This window comes from Nematolebias whitei, chromosome 9, assembly GCF_014905685.2.
Source record: "Nematolebias whitei isolate Nwh7 chromosome 9, NemWhi1, whole genome shotgun sequence".
NCBI classification, from domain to species: Eukaryota; Metazoa; Chordata; class Actinopteri; order Cyprinodontiformes; family Rivulidae; genus Nematolebias; species Nematolebias whitei.
The window spans coordinates 15,937,474-15,956,069 of NC_056506.1; the positions used below are offsets into that span (position 1 = coordinate 15,937,474).

Sequence of the window (18,596 nt, forward strand, 5' to 3'; positions counted from 1 at the left end):
AGGCCATCTTTGTGAAAAGAAATCGTCCATCGTTAAACAGGGGTGGATTAAATTAAATTCAGTTCCACAAATACTTTCTTAATCCCAAAGGGAAATTAAATGTTGTAATTCATTATCCTGGTTGAGCTTGTTCAACGTGCAGCCATCTTGAGTGGTGCAATAGCACATTGGTTAAAAAATAAATTTAACAACTAAAATGAAAAAAAAAAAACATTCGCATACTGAAACATAATTTACTATTTTATTGTAATAAAATAAAACAAGCTTTACCACAAGCTAGGTTTTGTAAATACTTCATAAACATTTTGTTGTTTAATTTCTGTAATCAGTCTTGTGCATTTCAACATAATTCAGTGTTTGTATGGTCACTCATTAAAAAAACAAACAAACAAACAAACATAAACTGCTGTAGTGGTCCAGCCTCTAAAATCATCCACCAGAATATTCATCAACAGAAAAAAAACCTGACATTTTTGTGTTAGACTTGATCTAGTGCAGGACTGTACAAGTACCATTCAAAGTGCTTTTGGTTTTCAAACAAACAAACAAAAGATGAGAATACATCGTGGTTTTAAGACAATACCTGCTGCAGTTATTTAAACAAGAGTTAGAAAAAACAGAACGGCACACAGGATGCTACAATCCTCCATCTGCATCAGCTGCTGATGGAAAGTAGCCAGCGGCAAAATGGAAATTACAGTCATGGTTATGTCACGTTTGCTTGGCACTTATTTTGTAATTGACTATGTCCCCACGAAGGGCAAAATATTGATCCATGAGAGAAATAAATAATTCCAGTACAGGCAGCTGTCACTTGGTGACCTGTTTTTTTTTTCATTACAGTTTTTACTAGCGTTATTTAGTGTAATCATTCATGTAACGTTCAAAGACACAAATGGTTTCAGTGCTGCGCGGCAACAAAAATGGATTTGAACGTGATAAATGCAGTTGACGCTGATCTCTCATTTGTTTTGTTGCAGCGAACAGTTTTACTCAACAGCCGTCAACGTTTTGGCTTTAAGTCCTTAAAATAACTGGGGACAAACCTGAGAAGAGCTTAATTAACTAGGATGTCTAACTGGTGACCCAAACAAACAAATTAAAAATTATAGGTACTCAAACAATCAAAAGATAGAAAACATTTAACACGAGAGGGAAAACAAACGACGCTTTCTGACTGGTGCAAACTTTGACCGTCCTCGGCCTCAGTCTCAGAACAGTTCTTTTGTTTTCTAGGCGGCTCCACGTGTTCAGCCTGAGCTGCTGTGTCTGGCCTGCACTGATTCAGGTTCTGCCTTGTAAATGACAATATCACATTTTAGGATTATAAACTCTGAAAATGAATATATCGAAACAGCTGATGACAATATTTAATACCAGCTCTGTAATGGTATTTATGCGGAAAAACAACTGCCACAGTTAAAGTTGTTGAGTTGTTGTCGTGTCTTTACAATAGTGATCAAGTGACTCAAAATATGTACTACATTTAGACTGTTGGTTGTCTTACATAAAATAACATTTTCTTTTTTCTCTTTACTCCAACAGCTTTCAAATCCCCTCTGTTAAATGGATCTTCATTTAGTGTAGATTAATTCTAATAAAACGAACAAAACAAACACAACAACATTATCCTTGTATTATCAGGCAGCATTATCTGCCTGACGAGGTGTAGACAAAAAGCTCAGTTTACTGTTTTTAAACAAAGATTCGTCACTTCATCACCAGTTTAAGGAGAACACACTTCTGTCTTCAGGTAAATCTTTTAGCTGACAGGTTAAAAAAATAAAACAAAATAAACATTATTTTTCGTTTTACCCAAAGTTAGAGTGAATGAAAACACAGAACATGGTGGTGACTCTGCCCGCTTGGCTCCACTGCTGGTTAATGTGTAAAACTAGAGACCCTGTTAAAGCCACCCACACCTGTAGGCGCTCGGGTTCACCTCTGCCTTGACTCATGTTGGCACCTCTATTCTGCTGTTGGTGTCTGGTCTAGTGGACCAAGGGTAGTGACAGAAATCAAGGCACCAAAACCAATATGGATAGGAAGGTCCAAAGTATAAACATTATGTGCCAAGCCTGAAAATTGGTACCGCAGTAAGGCCTTCTTGGTCTGTTCTTCTGTCTTCTGCCACATCCTTCTCAGGGTCTAAAGAAAACGTCCTGCCAGGGTCAGCGGTGCGGGCTTTGTTGAGCAGAGTCATTACAGACGCTGAGTCACATCCACTTCTGTGGAGCTTCTGTTCTTCTGGCAAGTCCCTGGTGTCAGTTTCACTTTCTTCATCTAGAGCCATCACAAACTGGATCTTTCTAGCTGTAGCAGAGCCCGTAACCCCACCAGGTGCTGAAGCATTTTCCAGGAGGATTTCTTTCTCCTGGTCCTCTGGACTAGGTGAAGGGCTGTGAGGAATCGTGCTCTGGTACCACTCTCTGTTGTCCTCTAAAGTGTCCAAGATCTCCTGAGCATCAGGATGTACGAGGTCAGCCCATGTCTCCCATAAAGGATGAACAATGTAGTCAATAAAACCCACCTGAGGAGACGAGACAAATGTTTTAGACTGTGGACATTTACTTCATATTTCTTTATGATATTGTTCCATACCTGATTCTTCTCTATGGACGCATTCTGTTTGTCACACATGGGACTGATCTCCATTCCTTTGTCTCTCTCCCTGTCCCCCTGAGTAAAAAACTCCACCATGATGCATTCTGTCCACTTACGGTACAATTCAAGGGGTTTGGTGGGATTACTCAGGTCTGCACAGTGAACCATGTTCTGAAGAACCTTTAGGAAATGCCAAAAACATAAATACGCATCAGATTTACTCGTTTATTTTAAAGTGGTATGTTCCCTTTAGCAAACAGGTAAGTACTGTACTTGGTAAATATGAGGCAAATACCCAATAAGTACTCGGTACTGTAATGTACCAAGTAAGTACCTGACAATTAAATTCCCAGTATGCACCACCTACACAAAAGGTGTTATGTACGTTATGTACCAGTTTGGTACCAAATACAGAGTCAGTATGTAACAGGTAAAATCCCAGTAATGGATAAAATCCCAGTATGTCCCTGGTAAGCATGTACCCAGTAGATACCAGGTACTCATCACGTACATCCCTACCTTACCTTTGAAAAAGGTAATCAAATAAATCAAAAAAATTAATTATATCTGCATATTTGGACATTTGACAAATACAAATACTTTTGGGAAATAACAAAGTCCATGCTCAATAATTCAGGTACACAATCCAACAATTTTCAGTCAGGTCATCTGGACAGTTTCTTTTTTTTTTTTTTTTGTGCTGAAACGTTTCACCTTCGATCCGGAAGGTTCATCAGTCAAGGAACAATGGAGGAGGGGGCGTGCCAAAGACACCATCTTAGCACCAACATAACTGGTTTGTTCCACTTTGGAGTAAGCTGTTGGGGGAAGAATCAGTTTTGTGTTGTGTGTTTCCTTGACTGATGAAGCCTTCTGGATCGAAGGTGAAACGTTTCAGCACAAAAAAAAAAAAGAAACTGTCCAGATGACCTGACTGAAAAATGTTGGACTTTTAGGAAATATTTAGTCTCATTTAATGTAATATTGTAATGGAAAAAATGGTTATGTTTTTATACAGTATGTATCCGGTACTTATTGGGCACATACCAGGTATATAGGCTACTCAATAAGTACCATATATGTCACCACTAAATTCTTAGTCTGCCCATCCTTAGTAGGTACTGTATGTGCCCGGAAAGTAACTAGCAAGTACTGAGCACGTGCCAGATAAATGGTAAATGGACTGTACTTATATAGCTCCTTTCTATCTGATCAAGATACTCAAAGCTCTTTAAAACACAATATGTACCCTCATTTACCCATTCATACAGCACTCCACTAGATCAATACAAAGAATACTCAGTGATTTATCACATTTATACACCGATGGGACACACATCGGAGGCAATGAGGGGTTCAGTGTCTTGCCCAGGGGCACTTCAACATGTGAATGTCGGTGGAATCAAACCCCCAGCTCTCCCATTGGAGGACGACTGCTCTAACCACTCAGTCCTGATGCCCCTATATAGAAAAATAAATACTTATAGATATGTAAAGGGTAAGTAACATGTACATACCCAGTAAGTACTGGGGTGATAGCTGGTACATACATCTAAATACCCAGTAAATATCTAGTAAAACAGTAATACATAATACAGTAAACTGCATTATGTAGTTTTACAAAAAGTTATATTTTGTGCGACATACAGTATGTCTCACCTGTATGCGATCAGAGTAGTTGTCCAGAAGCAAAACACCAAGGCTGGTGACTTTCTTTGTCTCCACCATGGTTTTTAGGTCTGCTAATAGGTTCATATGTTTAGACATATCAGTGGCCAGCACCTGCAAGAACAACAACCATACTCCATCAGATTTGGCTGACGAAACTCACAGATACACCATTGATGATTAAACAGGGACGCAAAGAGATTTTACCATGTCAATGACTATTTTACGTAGTGACTGTCTCTGTTTTTTACTCAGGTTCTGAAAAATGTCACAGTTATCTTCCTGCAGAAGTTTAAAGCCCACAGCCAGGTGATGATTCTCCAGCACAGACAAGTCATTGTACATTAGGGCGAGCTCTGAGTCTAAAGGAGCAGAGTGAAAACACAGCACTGTAAACTACTTGAACATGACACGTGCAGTATGCCTTTCTAAACAGGTACCTTTGCATAGCCCATGTGAAACAATGCAAACTCACTGGTGTTGATGAGAAACTGGTTGGAAACTCCAGGGTGGTCAACATCATGGATGGCAGCAGCAAACAGTGCAGCAATAATCTCCAGATCAGTAAAGACAGCCTTAGAAACACATAAGAAGACGTTCTTGAGTGTGCATTGGTACTCAGTCTGACTTGGAGAGACTGTGCCGCTTAAACTCAATACGTTGGTCAGTGGCAATTTTAGCCTTTTTTGGGGAGTGCTCATGCACAAATAAATTTAAACTCAGCGCCCCTTAAAAAATAAGAAACCATCATTACGATTTTGTAAGAAAACTCATTCTCAAACCTTAGATTTGGCAAAATATTGGTTAAATTTGGAATAAATATGGAATAAATGATGACACTTAAATGGGCCAGTAAAATCATTTTATATACTGTATATATATTTTTTCGCACGAGTCGGACCCTCAACATCACCAGTCAATCAATCCAATAGGCTTGTCAGCAACTGACCAATCTGCGATCTCAATTTGTCCCCAAGTGAAACGCCCCTTACTTGCAGGAGCTGGGCTGTTGAGTGTGTGGGGGGTGGAGGTGTGTGTGTGTGTTAGGATGCGTGAGAGAAGCAGAGCACTACGCCTGTAGCATCTTAGCTAGTGCGTCTGTATTGCACATACAGTTGTCGACTGGGGGTGGAGGGGGGTTAGGATGCGTGAAAGAAGAGGAGTCTGCTCTATTCACACAAGGAGAGCTGTTGGTCAGGCTACTTCTTGTTGCTCTCAAATAGTTATTGAATCAAGTGTTTCCATATGTAGGTAACACAGATGTTTAACAACCCATTAAAATGCATTAGAATGCAGGAAATGGCATCTACTTTATTCAAAAAATTCTGGGGGAGGACTCCCAGACCCCCCCACCAGTGTGTCCACCCCAACATTACAAATGCTTCTGATGCTAATGGCCAACGCGTTGTTCAAGCCAAGAGCCACTGTCAGCACTGGGGGCTAAGCACCCCTAAAGGTCAGATTCTAGAATTGCTCCTGAAATTAATGTAGATACTTGGACATCCAGGACATGACAAACTGAAGTAATTGAATTAAAGACAACTGGACTTTCTTTTTTGCCACCTGTCATCTGATGAGAAGTAAAACATCTCCAGAAAACAAACAAAAAAATGTTTTTTTCTTCAAGCCATTTGAACCTAAAGAGTGTTGACATCTGGTTACCTCCAGTGCTGGTGTGGACAGCAGCACATGTGTGGACTGGACTACATCTGCAGCATGAATGTTGTTGTGATAAGCCACATCAGCACGGTAATGATCCTCCAGTGTCATCATAAAGTTGATGAAAATGTCCACAGGAATCTTGAAAGACTTCAGCAAGTCACGTTCCTGTAACAGCAAAACAAACAGCACACCTTTAGACTATTTCAGACAAGATAAACACGAGGATGAAAGGATGTTAGTCATTCCTTTAATGTCTTGCGCAGTTTCACAACATTTATTAGAACCATAACTTCTGCAGTGTTGTGTTACCTGAAAGATTGTATACATTGTGACTGTTAGCGGATGATTCCCTGAATACTCTGAAATCTTAAAGATGTCAATACCCCATCGGTCAATGTCTTCAAGTTCCTGCCGGGGAGCAAACAGCAATAGATTAAACCTTTTGTGTAAAACAGTTAAATAAAACATCAAGGTACAGTATGTGTTGCTTTTAGTTTTCTTAGGGCAGTGGCACTGAACCTGGAAAGTCCTCATTTCATATCTCTCCAAACAGCTGCTAAAGATGAGGGTTGTCCAAAGAACAAATGCTTAAATTTTCTCAAAGTAGAAGGAGAGGCAGAGGTTTCAGATCTCAGGCTCGTCTCTTGTAGAATCAACTTCCACTTTCTGCCGTGAAGCTGACACTGTCTACTTTTAAGACCAGGCTTACTGTACGACTTTCCTTTGTGATACATTCAGTAGTTAGGGTTGGCTTGGGTTTCTTGTTCCTTAGTTATGCTGCTATGGGCTTAGTCTGCTGGAGGATAAACTGCCCACATTGCCTCACTTTGCTGATGTCTTTACACTGCTACCACTCTCCATGCTTGTGTTTGTATTTAGTTTATCAATGCATGTGTTTCCCATTGAAACAAGACCTGGACCAATCCTTCTGTATTTGCTTGAGTCCTTTCATGGCCTCTCAACCTCCAGCTAGTCGAGCCAGTTGACCAGTCTGAGACTATTTCTACTGTAGTTCTGCTAATCTGTTGACAAAAACAAGTTTTTGAAGTTTTTCTAGAGAAACAACTTTCTATTGTTAATGAGCACTTTGTGACATGGATCTATTTTAAACTTAACTGGGTTATACACAATTTGGTAGGATTTTAGACTTGATGCTTTATTGTATAGTACCCTGAGATAACTTTTGTTGTGAACTAGTTTTGTATAAATGAACTGAAAAGAACTGAATTAAACCATCACACACTTCTGTGTGAACTCTAACATTAGAGATAAATCCTTTTCATCACACTGTTAATAGTAAACTGACAATGACTCGTTTCCATACCTCAGCAAGGAGTTCTTCCTGGCTGGCGTTGACCCCAAAGCGAGGGATGGAGGAGAGGGCAAGGCTGTGAGTAGCCTTCTTTACACCGCTGATCTGATACATCGGATGTTTCTTTTTGTCTTTCTCCTTAGTGGAGGGAGACATGATGTCCATGTCATGGGGCTTCTCTGTTACACAAGTTCAAATAAACAGTTAACAGCGTCTTCTCTTAGAGATCATTTTAGAAAAACAGTGCTTTAAAACTTTACAAATGTTTTCCAAATGATTGAATGCTGAGTCAGCATTTACACTATTTTTTTAACTAATACAATCTAACTATTTTTTAAAGTACTGCATACTTTGCAGTACTTTAGTCATTTGTATGTCAAATTGTTTAGTTTATTCAGGAGATGGGTGTTATGTTTTTTTGTTTGTTTGTTTGTTTTAGTTTTGGGGGTTTAAACTTTATTTACAAGTATTTTGCCCAAAATAATATTTAGTTCTTTTTGATATCAGCTGCTTTTAACTAGCATTTTGCTACTTTAGCTTCTGGTTCTTAGCTAGTTCTTTGCTAATTTTGCTTTTAGTTAGTATTTTGCTCTTTCAGCAGTCAGTAATACATTTGCTACTTTTACCTTTGAGGTAACTTTTTACTATATTTACCTTTTAGCTAGTGTTTTGCTACATTTAGTTTTTAGTTGGTATTGTGCTAGGCTACTTTTATGTAGCATTTTGCTGCTATAACATTAGGCCTGCATTTTGGCATATTTTGCTAGTGTTTTGCTTTTTTTATTTTTAGCTTGTATTAAACAACTTTTAACTAGTCTTGCTGCTTTTAGCTTTTAATTGTTGTTTTGCTGCTTTTCACTAACGTTTATCTTCTTTTAACTTTTAGAAAGAGATTTGATCTTTTGAGCTAGCCTTTTGCTATTTTAGCATTAGGCTGGCATTTTGCGACTTTTAGCTGGTATTGTTTTTACAACATTTAGCTAGTGTTTTGCCCCCTTTAGCTTTTAGTTAGTGTTCTGCTATATTTAACTTTTATGTTCTATGTTTATATAATTAACAAACCAATTTTAGCTTTTTAAGCAAGTTTAATTAAAGTCATTTATGGCTCTCAGCATTCACACGTTTACAAAAATATTTCTGTTTGTCTAGTTCTACAGTTTGATATAGATTTGTTGACAGCGGTATATGGTGAGCAGTTGCTTTTTATGTATTTATGTATTTATGTATTTATTTCGAACAGACAATAAAAAGTAAAAACAAACTAAGAAAAAATAATACATGTAATAAAACAAATAGTCATGCCAAATGACATGCAATTTTACACAATTTGTTCAAAAAGAAGCAGGCAGAAGGTAAACAGCAACACTTTTGACTAGTTTAGATTTTACTTTGCAGATCTTAGATTCCTTAGAGAACTTTACTGATTGGCTTTTTTATGTATGTGAATGCTCCTGTAAAGTGCCCTGAGACAACTTTGTTTTGATTTGTGTTCTATTCTGAATCAAATATTAGATGTTGGCACCTCCACATCATTGCATTCAGTTTTTATTCACAATTTGTTTAGTGTCCCAACTTTTTTGGAATCCGGTTTGTATGTGAATGCTCCTGTAAAGTGCCCTGAGACAACTTTGTTGTGATTTGGGGCTATATAAATAAACTGAATTGAATAGATCTGAGGTTTCCAGCAAAATTTATCATCCAGTATGACACCCAGAAATTTGATTTCATGAACTCGTTCTAAATCAACACTGTTGATAGTTATTTTGATTGCATTGTTTTCCTGTTTATTGCAGTTTCCAAAAATCATGAATTTTGTTTTATCTAAATTTAGTGATTATTTATTATTTTTGAACCAATGTTTTAGTTTTTTCATCTCTGTTGTGACCACCTCAGAGAGTTGTTGGCTGTTTTCTCCAGTGCAGAAAATGCTAGTGTCATCTGCAAATATAATGTAGTTTAGCCGTTTGATACTTTGAATATGTCATTTATATACAAATTAAATATTTTGGGCCCAACACTGACCCTTGTGGAACCCACAAGTTATATTTAATAATTCTGATTTGTGATTACCTATTTGTACAAACGGTTTTCTTTTTCAAGTGTAGCTTCTAAGCTAATTTAATGCGACCCGGTCCCCTAATTCCATACCATTCCAGCTTTTGTAGTAAGATATCATGATTATTACCTAGGAAGGTGCTGGAAATGAACTCTGACACCTGATTCCCAGAGCGGCTGGTTTCTGACAACTGACTGAGCTCTCGGTTCAGCATCCTCTTGAACTGAGGAGGAATAAAAATGAACATTTACATGCCTGATCAAACACACGAGTATAAACTACACAACAGATCAGATCAGAGAACACAAAGTAAACACATGTAAGGATTTTGGTCTTTACAATGGGAACCAGATGTTTGCATACACTGTATAAAAAGACAACAATTTTCTCACATTGTGATATTAAATCAGACTTAACGTTTCCTGCTTTACGTCAGGTACGATTTCCATAATTATTTCATTTAATCAAATGCCCATATAACCAGATATGTTTTTATTAGTAGATGTTTATTATTATTATTATTATTATTTCTTTTTTTATATATATATTTTTTCAAACCAGGACTATGAGACCTAGGCCTTCAGGCCTGCATTTAAACATGCAGCAGTAAATCCGTTAATTAAAAATCCTGGACTTGACCCTTCAGCTTGTTCAAATTTCAGATAAATCTCACAGCTTCCCTTTCTTTCTAAAATCTTGGAGAAATTGTTTTTTATTTGATTAAATGTCTTTTTGAGTGAGAATTGATTCTTTTTAGATCTTTCAGTTTGGTTTTAAACACTTACACAGCACCAAAACAGCTTCAGTAAGGATTTGTAATGATATTCTTTTAGCTAACGGCTCTGGTCAGTTTGTGATCCTTGTACGTCTGGACCTTACTGCAGCTTTTGACACTGTGTTGACCACAGTATCCTTATGTCCCAGTTAGAACACTGGGTTGGGATTACAGGCGCAGCCTCAGAGTGGTTCCTTTCTTACCTGAATCACAGAAGCTTTGTGTTAATCTTGGTAATTTATTATCTGCTTCAGTGCCTTTTTCCTGTGGGGTTCTGCAGGGCTCGATTCTTGGACACCTTCGGTTTTAATCTGCTCCCTTTGGGGTCTATTCTGAAGACACATGGTCTTTTTTTTCAATGTTATTCTGATGATTGCCAGATTTATCTGCCCTTAAAACCCAATACTGTAGTTCTTCTTGCTCCATTCACCCTCTGTTAAAATGTCTCGATTACATTAAGGCTTGAATGGCTTCAAATGTTTTAAGTTTTAATGATCAGAAAACTGATGTTATTGTGTTCAGCCCTAGTTCTACTGCAGTCTCTCATCCTGTAAACCTTGACTACCTTGAGCCATATCTTAAGCAGTCTATTGTGGGCTAGTGGGTGGCTGTGGCTGAGTGGTTAGAGCAGTCGTCCTCCAATGCGAGAGTTGGGGGTTCGAATCCAACAGCAGTCACATGTCGAAGTGTCCCTGGGCAAGACACTGAACCCCTCGTTGCCTCTGATGTGTGTTCCATCGGTGTATGAATATGATAAAGCTCTGATTAGTCTCTTTAGAATGATTTGTTCAATTAGCTTTGTAGAGATCTAGTAGAGTGCTGTATGAATGGGTAAATGAGGCACAGATTGTAGTGTAAAGCGCTTTGAGTATCTCGCTAAGATAGAAAGGCGCTATATAAGTACAGTCCATTGACCATATTACAAATCTGGGGATGATTTTAGACTCTGATTTTAAGTTTAATAGGTAGATTAACTCTGTTTTGCAGAAAAGCTTCTTCCAGTTAAGGCAGATAGCTATCTTAAGTCAGTGTTGACCAGACCTGACCTTGAGAACATATTCTATGCCTTCATTACAGTGAGAAGGTCACTGGATCAAATCCCTGCCCGGGACCTTTCTGGGTGGAGTTAGCATGTTCTCTTCATGCATGCGTGGGTTTTCTCCCACAGACCAAAAACATGCATGTTAGGCTGATTGGTAACTCTAAAATTGTCTCTAGGTGTGAGTGAGAGAGTGAATGGTTGTTTGTCTCGTTTGTCTCTATGTGTCCCTATGATGGAATGGAGACCTGTCCAGGGTGTCCTCCACCTCTTGCACAGTGATGGCTGGACATGGGCACCAGCGACCCCCACGACCCAAAAAGGAATAAGCGGGTAAAGATAATGGCTGGATGGAAGTACTGGAGTCTTCAGCAACCAAGAAAATTTCCCAGCATGTACAAATATGCCTGGCAAGACATGCTTTTCTGAGTCTGACTCATCTCAGGAAAACAGAACCTGGAACCTATTCTGAGCGGTACGATGGCAGGACTCGCCCACAGTGTCAGTGCATGTTGGTCTGCCTTCAGGTCCAGGCCTCCCTTGCAAAAAAGATCTGTGATCTCAGTGGGATTTCCCTGGTTAAATAAAGATTAATAAATAAATAAAAATAAATTATACTTGTATATAATTATTTGAACAAATAAAGATGGAACCTTCAGCATCTGGAAATTGTACCTAAGGATGAGCCAGACTTGCAGAGGTCAACACTTCTCTTCCTGCTGTCTTGGCTGATGCGTTTGGATTTTCTCATGATGTCACTCAGATACAGAGCGTTGACGTGTGCCCTGAAATGCTTCCACAGGTGTGTCTCCAGTTAATTCAGAAAAGTTATCAGCTAGCCTATCAAAAGCTTCCAAAGCTATCCCATCATCTGGTACTGACCTAACTATTTAAAGGTGTAGTATTATTAGTCTAAGTCAACATCACTGAACACTGAAACGTTGTAAAAACCTGACCGGTTTAGTTGTCGGGAGAAATGTGATGATTCAGCAAACTCTTGTTAGAAGCTTGTAAGTTAAAAACTTTGACCCAAGTTATCCAGTTTAAAGATGATGCTACTAAGTGCATGAAGAAATTTATTTATCCTTATATTCAGGCGTTCAAAAAATATAACACTTTGGAAATCTTCCCTGACCTAAAACAGAAAGATTTAGTCTGGTTTAATAACAGATAGTAAAAATGTCCATCTGTCTTATTACACTAACTGTGTAAACATCTGGTTTTAACTGTAAATAAATTGTGATACTGAAATCAATTTTTTGACTTCACTGGTTTGAGGTTGATCTCGTGAACAGAGCCCCTCCTGACCCTGATGTCAGTAAGCATCTGAATAAAATACCTGCACCACGTCAGCTGGCTCCTTCTGAGGAGGAGCGGCAGCGTCTTAAGAGCTCCTCACCTCCTCTCTGAGGCTGAGCCCAGTCGACTGGTTACAGATGTGAGCGAGTGCATGGGATTACAATCTTTATTTGTATGCATCTGTTTTTCAGCTCTTGACGGGGGCACATTTAGTTTGCTACTCGTTGGCCTACTGTCCAGCTCACCTGTTTGCTAGTACAGTTACTGTACCTTGTTGGAGGCCATCTCACTGACAGATTGTTGAGTCTTCAGTGTCTCTAGTTGTTCCAGACACCAGTCCAGCTCATCCAGTGTCTCTATGGCCAGCTGCTGGTGTGGTTCTTCTGTCCCAGATAAACATAAGAAGGCACTACGGTATTCAGTAATCTTTAAAAGAAAATTACGTATTGTCACAACTCCCAAAGATCCTTAAAGTGGAATGCAAAAAGGTACTAAACCTGCCGATGATATATGGATTACATCTATTACAAATGTTGAGTTTCATCTCAAACACTCAAATGCTGAACATTTTGCAAGTGTAGAAATATTTAAAGCGTTTTAAAGCATACGATAAACGTTACTGTTAGACTGAAACAATTCAATACGTTGGGTTTTCAGTTTTAAATACAACCTCATGCATACGTGAGATTAAGGTCCATACAAATAAATGCACAAACAACAATGTGAAAGCTGATATCTTGTTTTTAGTTTCACCTGTATGTTTTGTTGCAAACTAACAGTTCTGTACAGTTTTAACCTCTCGTATATCAAAACATCTGGCTCACTCAGGAATATGACTTTTAGTTTTTGTAACTTTTATATTTTGCAAATTGTTTAATTTTAAATGTTTCCCCACAGAAGTGCATAGATATATCTCTGCAATTTCTTCAAAAAACATTGTTCTAATTAAAATCCACTTCAAGTACTTGCTTTTACTAATAGTACTTGCTACTAATTGGTTATAGCTTTTAACTGCTATCATGCTGGTTGAAGTTATTAGCTTCTGTTTTGCAACTTTTAGCTTAGTGTTTTAAACATCTAAGCTTTTAGCTGCTGTTCTGCTCATTTTAGCTCGTGATCTGATTGTTTCAGCTTTCCTTTTGTTTAACTTTACCTAAGTTTTAGCTACTTAACACTTTTTAACCAAGCCATGCAGTACCTAAATTGTTTTTCATTTTTAAATACATGCACTTTACATACATGTATAATACATGCACTTTACATACATGTATAATACATGCACTTTACATACATGTATAATACATGCACTTTACATGTATAATACATGCACGGGGGCAGCTGTGGCTGAGTGGTTAGAGCAGTTGTCCTCCTGTTGGAGAGTTGGGGGTTCGATTCCACCAGCAGTCACATGCTGAAGTGTCTCTGGACAAGACACTGAACCCCTGATGTGTGGCCCATCGGTGTATGAATGTGATAAAACACTGATTATTCTTTGTAAAGATCTAGTAAAGTGCTGTGTGATGTGTGTGTGGAGGTTAATGAGGCACAGATTGTAAAGAGCTTTGAGCGTCTTGATTAGATAGAAAGGTGACATACAAGTACAGTCCATTTACAATTTACTTTCATATTCAAGGTAAATTCTACTCATGGTCACATGCTTTTACTTTGACATGTTCTATGCAAGACTTTTAGATGTTACCAGAGCTTTGTTCTGTTTTAATACTGATAATTCTAGTTAAAAATAATTACCAAGGTGCTTCCACACCTCTTGGTTTTTGAATGTTTGACATTCTTCTATTTATTGAACACATGCTCCCAGAAACCCAAATGTCACAGTTCACAGATGTAATCACTTTACTGCAGTGATTTGTTATTCTGCCAGGAGTCGTATTATTGATTGTTACAGTTACAGGAAACAGTTGTTCTTCTCACAGTACAGACCTGCGAGGCTGCTTTTGCACATTGATGGTGGGTTGCTGCCTGACACTCTTGTCCTGTCAAGGGAAATGTCAATGAGTTGATGATTTACAGTCAGTTCAGTCTGATTTTATTCTGTTAGCTCAGACAGGCAGTCACTTCAACAACTTTAACACCTACTTGCTGGCTGTTCGGTCTTGTTGACCAGTTATGATGGCAAAGTTACTCCGGACTGTCCTCAAGCTGGCAAGAATCTGAAAATGAAAATACAGTAAAAGAACAAATTTAAAAGTATTAAATGTTTAATGGGTCAAACTTCAAGTGAAACCAAAGCCCATGTGGCTCATTAGCTGTTCACCAAATGATTTAAGGGTGCCAACACAAAAGCACTGAGGCGCCCTGGTTCTATGACTGCTGAGTCAGCATTCACATTATGGTTTTATTTTATTTTATACACTTTTCCATGCACTCGAGCTACTTCTGCATATTTTGTGCATTTTTAACCAGGCCTATCAAAACGTTCAGCTTGATATAAGAATAGTGTGCTATGACTGTATTTATAACTTTTAAACATTTTGATTTACTTACCTTTATTTTCAAATAGTTTTAAGATCTCATGTTGAAATCTCTTCAGTTCAAATACATTTGTTTTCTGAAATCTATTTCAGCATATTGACTTTATTTATGTGCACACTTGAGCTTTTAAAAACCGTTAGCTAATTTTAGCTTTTAGCTATGATTTCTTCATTTTAGCTTGAAGGTACTGTTTAGCTTATTTTAAATGCTAAATGAACTGTACTTATACAGAACCTTTCCATCTTATCAAGATACTCAAAGCTCTTTATACTACAATCTGTGCCTCATTTACCCATTCACACAGCACTCTACTAGATCTGTACAAAGACTAGTCAGAGCTTTATCACATTCATACACCGATGGGACACACATCAGAGACAATGAGGGTTCAGTGTCTTGGCCAGGGACACTTCAACATGTGACTGCTGGTGGAATCAAACCCCCAACTCTCCTATTGGAGGACGACTGCTCTAACCACTCAGACACAGTCGCCCCAAATAAAATAGGCCACTGGCAGCAGCTTCAACATTTCTTTCGATCTTGGCTATCATAACACTTCTACAGTTCCAAAAACAAAATGTCACCATTTTTCGGGGCTAAAGTTAGATTTGAGCAGCTCTGTAGCATTTTAACTGAAAATTTCCAATTAAAATACAACCTTTGCCTTTGTGTTGACAAAATAACTGTGTCAATCAGGACAAACTTAAAGTATTATTTGTTGACCCACCTGTGCAAAAGGTGTGACTATCATGTCTTCTGAATGTCTGCAGTGAGAACAAAGAAACACAAAAGAACGTTTGTAAAACAAGAATATTAGAAAACGTGACTAATCCTGTTCAGTAATATAACATGCAAAAGTTATGGTTAGTGTGGGAATAACTCAGGTTGGTGAAAGATGAATGAAAGTTCACAAGTGCTGTTTTTTTTGTGTTAATGCTGAGTCAGCGTTCACACCATTTATTCATTGTTTCTTCTATATGTTTTTGCAAAGTACTTACACGTTGTTTTATATATTTAATTATCATATATCCAAACATTCAGCTAAATTCAGAGGTGTGCTACCACTGTAGTTTTATTGAACTCTTATATCACCCAAAACTTTATTTAAAATAAAAATTCTCATACATATACATAAAAATCTGTAATTCCATCAACAACTTTGTTTTCTTTAAAATCTGCTTCAGCATACATGCTCTGTTTTCTATGTTACTTTTAGCTACTACATTTTAGCTTTTGTCTTGCTAATTTTACCTTTAGACTTTGTTTTGTTAACTTTAGCTTTAACTTCTTTTTCTGCCTAATTTAATGAGCGTTTTGGTCATTTTAGCTTTTGTACAGCTACTTTTAACTTTGGTATTTACTTTGCTACTTTTAACTAATGTTTAGCTAATTTTGACATCTGATCAGTTTAGCTTTAGCGTATGCTTTGGTACTTTTGGCTACAGTTTGTAATTGCAGCCATACTCTAGTTCTTTTAAAGCAGGGGTGCCCAGTACATTGATCACAATCTACTGGTCGATCGCAAAGGTATTATGGGTAGATCATCCATCCTCACTAATCCTAATCCTCACTCAGCACATATGACAGTTTAGGTCTTAAACATATGTGCAGAGTAAAGATATTCTAAGATGAGGTGTGTGTTGCATTTGTTGAACATGTGCACAGAAAAGGAAGAGGTAAATAAGACATTTTAAATTTATCTGGCAACCCTGATGCAGGGCTCAGCTGCATTCATCATACATGCAGCATCTGCATGGTCACAGTCCAAACTGGTGAACACACCAACATCTCTTTGGAGCCTGGATTTTATTAGTTTTGCTCCTACATGCTGAAAAAGGGTGAGCAGCACAAAAACACTCTGCTCGCTGACATTTATTATAACAGTTGTTATTTATTATAACTGTTATTATTTATTATAACTGTTGTTAGTGCAGAAAAACTTTGGACTGCAGCCACCTGTAGTGCATGTGAGACTTCACACTTGCAGAGCATTTCACACCTCCGGGGGGATTCCCCTGAAAATCTCCCTCGGAGACCTGGATTCAGAAACTTTCGGTTTCAGAGAGAATGAGGTTGTTGTCTGTAAATGAACAACCGAACATTTCACGTTGTGTAAACGGGGCCTCAGACTGGCTGCCCTGTCTGTCAGTCAAGTGACAAATTTCATTGATGGGTGATCGGCTGACGTCTTTTTTTTTTTTAATGTCATGCCATCTACCCATAATACCTTTGAGATCGACCGGTAGATCATAACTGATGTATTGGACACCACTGGTTTAGGTCAAAATACTATTACTTTAAAGCAACAGTACTATAGTTCATAATTTCTTATCTGGCAACCCAACTGAAATGGAAACTACAGTGTTTTTGTGCAAACCAATTCATTTTTTGTTTATTATCCCCAATAAACATTGAAAAAAACACTAAAGTTTCCAGAGGCTGTTGTCATGGAAACAGGGTTTTATAGCACGTAGATCACTTTGACCTGGTCATTTTAAAAGGAGCTCCATGATGGAAAAGCGTGGGCACCTCTGGTTTAAAGCTACCATTTAGCATTTTTTTCCTTTAGCATCTTTTTACTTGTTTTTAATTGTTTTGCTAATTTTGACATCTGTTTTGCTAGTTTTAGCTCCCATTTTCGTTTCTTATTTAGTTTTAGAGTCTGTTTTCTCTTTTTAGCAGAACATCTCTTTTGCCGCCTTTAACTAACGTTTTCCTGATTTCCCTTTAAAATTTGTTTTGCTCATTTTATAGCTTTTGTTTTTTTGTTCTTAACTTTTACAACTCAGCTTTAGCTTTAGCAAAATTCAGCAAAGTCCTCTAGCACTCAGCACTGTTCATGGAAAGTACCGTTACTTTAGCTGTTATTTGTATCACATGCAAATAGAAACGAAACCATAAAGGCCGAGGAAATGTCACAGGTGAGTTGTTGGTCAAGACAGAATGAAGAAATGTGAGTTCCATAAAAGCTGTTCAGAGGGAAAGCAGACGAGGTCTTTCAGGGAGCGTCAGGGAGTTTTATTTAAAAATTTTAGCTTGATCAAGTTTTTCTCACCGAGACGACAACCAGTTGACCTCCCAATGCTTCAAGCTTTCTTCCCTTTGAAAAAAGACATGCCAGAGTCCATGAGGAAACCTAGAGCAGCTTACACACCTGAAGCTGTTTACATAGCATAAAGTGTCTTGAGGCTTGAAAAAAAAAAAGGCTAAGAATTAAATGTTTTAAGCCCACCTGCTTCAACCATTTGTCTGTTGTATTGTGCTTTTGAATTATGATTCAAAGTGAAAGATTGTTTGAACACTTTCTTTATTTCCAGCTGTTACAATATTTGTATGACCTGATGCTGAAAGTGAAGAGGTGATGCTTTTGCTCATGTCCCTGTGTGTCTGTAGGATTATCAAAATACATAATAAAAAGCCAGTGAATAGATTACTATTATGGACGGATGGATGGCTGATGGATGGTTGATGATTGATGATGAATGGATGGATGGATGGATGGTTGATGGATGAATAAATGGATGGATGATGGATGGATGATGGTGGATGGATGGACAGCTAATAGATGGATGGATGGATGATGCATGGACAGATGGATGAGGGCTGATGGATGGATGGATGGATGGATGGATGGATGGATGGATGGATGGATGGATGGATGGATGGATGATGCATGGACAGATGGATG

General features: G+C 38.0%; 1 protein-coding gene across 1 annotated transcript in view; it reads right to left on the reverse strand.

Moving 5' to 3' along the window:
* Positions 1 to 2,065: 2,065 nt before the first annotated feature.
* LOC119414418 (cAMP-specific 3',5'-cyclic phosphodiesterase 4C-like) overlaps positions 2,066 to 18,596 on the reverse strand; it is a 25,630-nt gene continuing 9,099 nt past the window's right edge. Inside the window, exons 3-16 of the mRNA XM_037681510.1 lie at positions 17,964 to 18,008; positions 15,636 to 15,672; positions 14,513 to 14,586; positions 14,357 to 14,409; positions 12,686 to 12,798; positions 9,432 to 9,525; positions 7,259 to 7,425; positions 6,244 to 6,342; positions 5,935 to 6,099; positions 4,748 to 4,847; positions 4,480 to 4,634; positions 4,264 to 4,386; positions 2,602 to 2,784; positions 2,066 to 2,530 (exon numbers count right to left, since the gene is read on the reverse strand). Coding sequence (XP_037537438.1) covers positions 2,066 to 2,530; positions 2,602 to 2,784; positions 4,264 to 4,386; positions 4,480 to 4,634; positions 4,748 to 4,847; positions 5,935 to 6,099; positions 6,244 to 6,342; positions 7,259 to 7,425; positions 9,432 to 9,525; positions 12,686 to 12,798; positions 14,357 to 14,409; positions 14,513 to 14,586; positions 15,636 to 15,672; positions 17,964 to 18,008 — 1,873 coding nt within the window. The remainder of the gene's footprint in view (positions 2,531 to 2,601; positions 2,785 to 4,263; positions 4,387 to 4,479; positions 4,635 to 4,747; positions 4,848 to 5,934; positions 6,100 to 6,243; positions 6,343 to 7,258; positions 7,426 to 9,431; positions 9,526 to 12,685; positions 12,799 to 14,356; positions 14,410 to 14,512; positions 14,587 to 15,635; positions 15,673 to 17,963; positions 18,009 to 18,596) is intronic.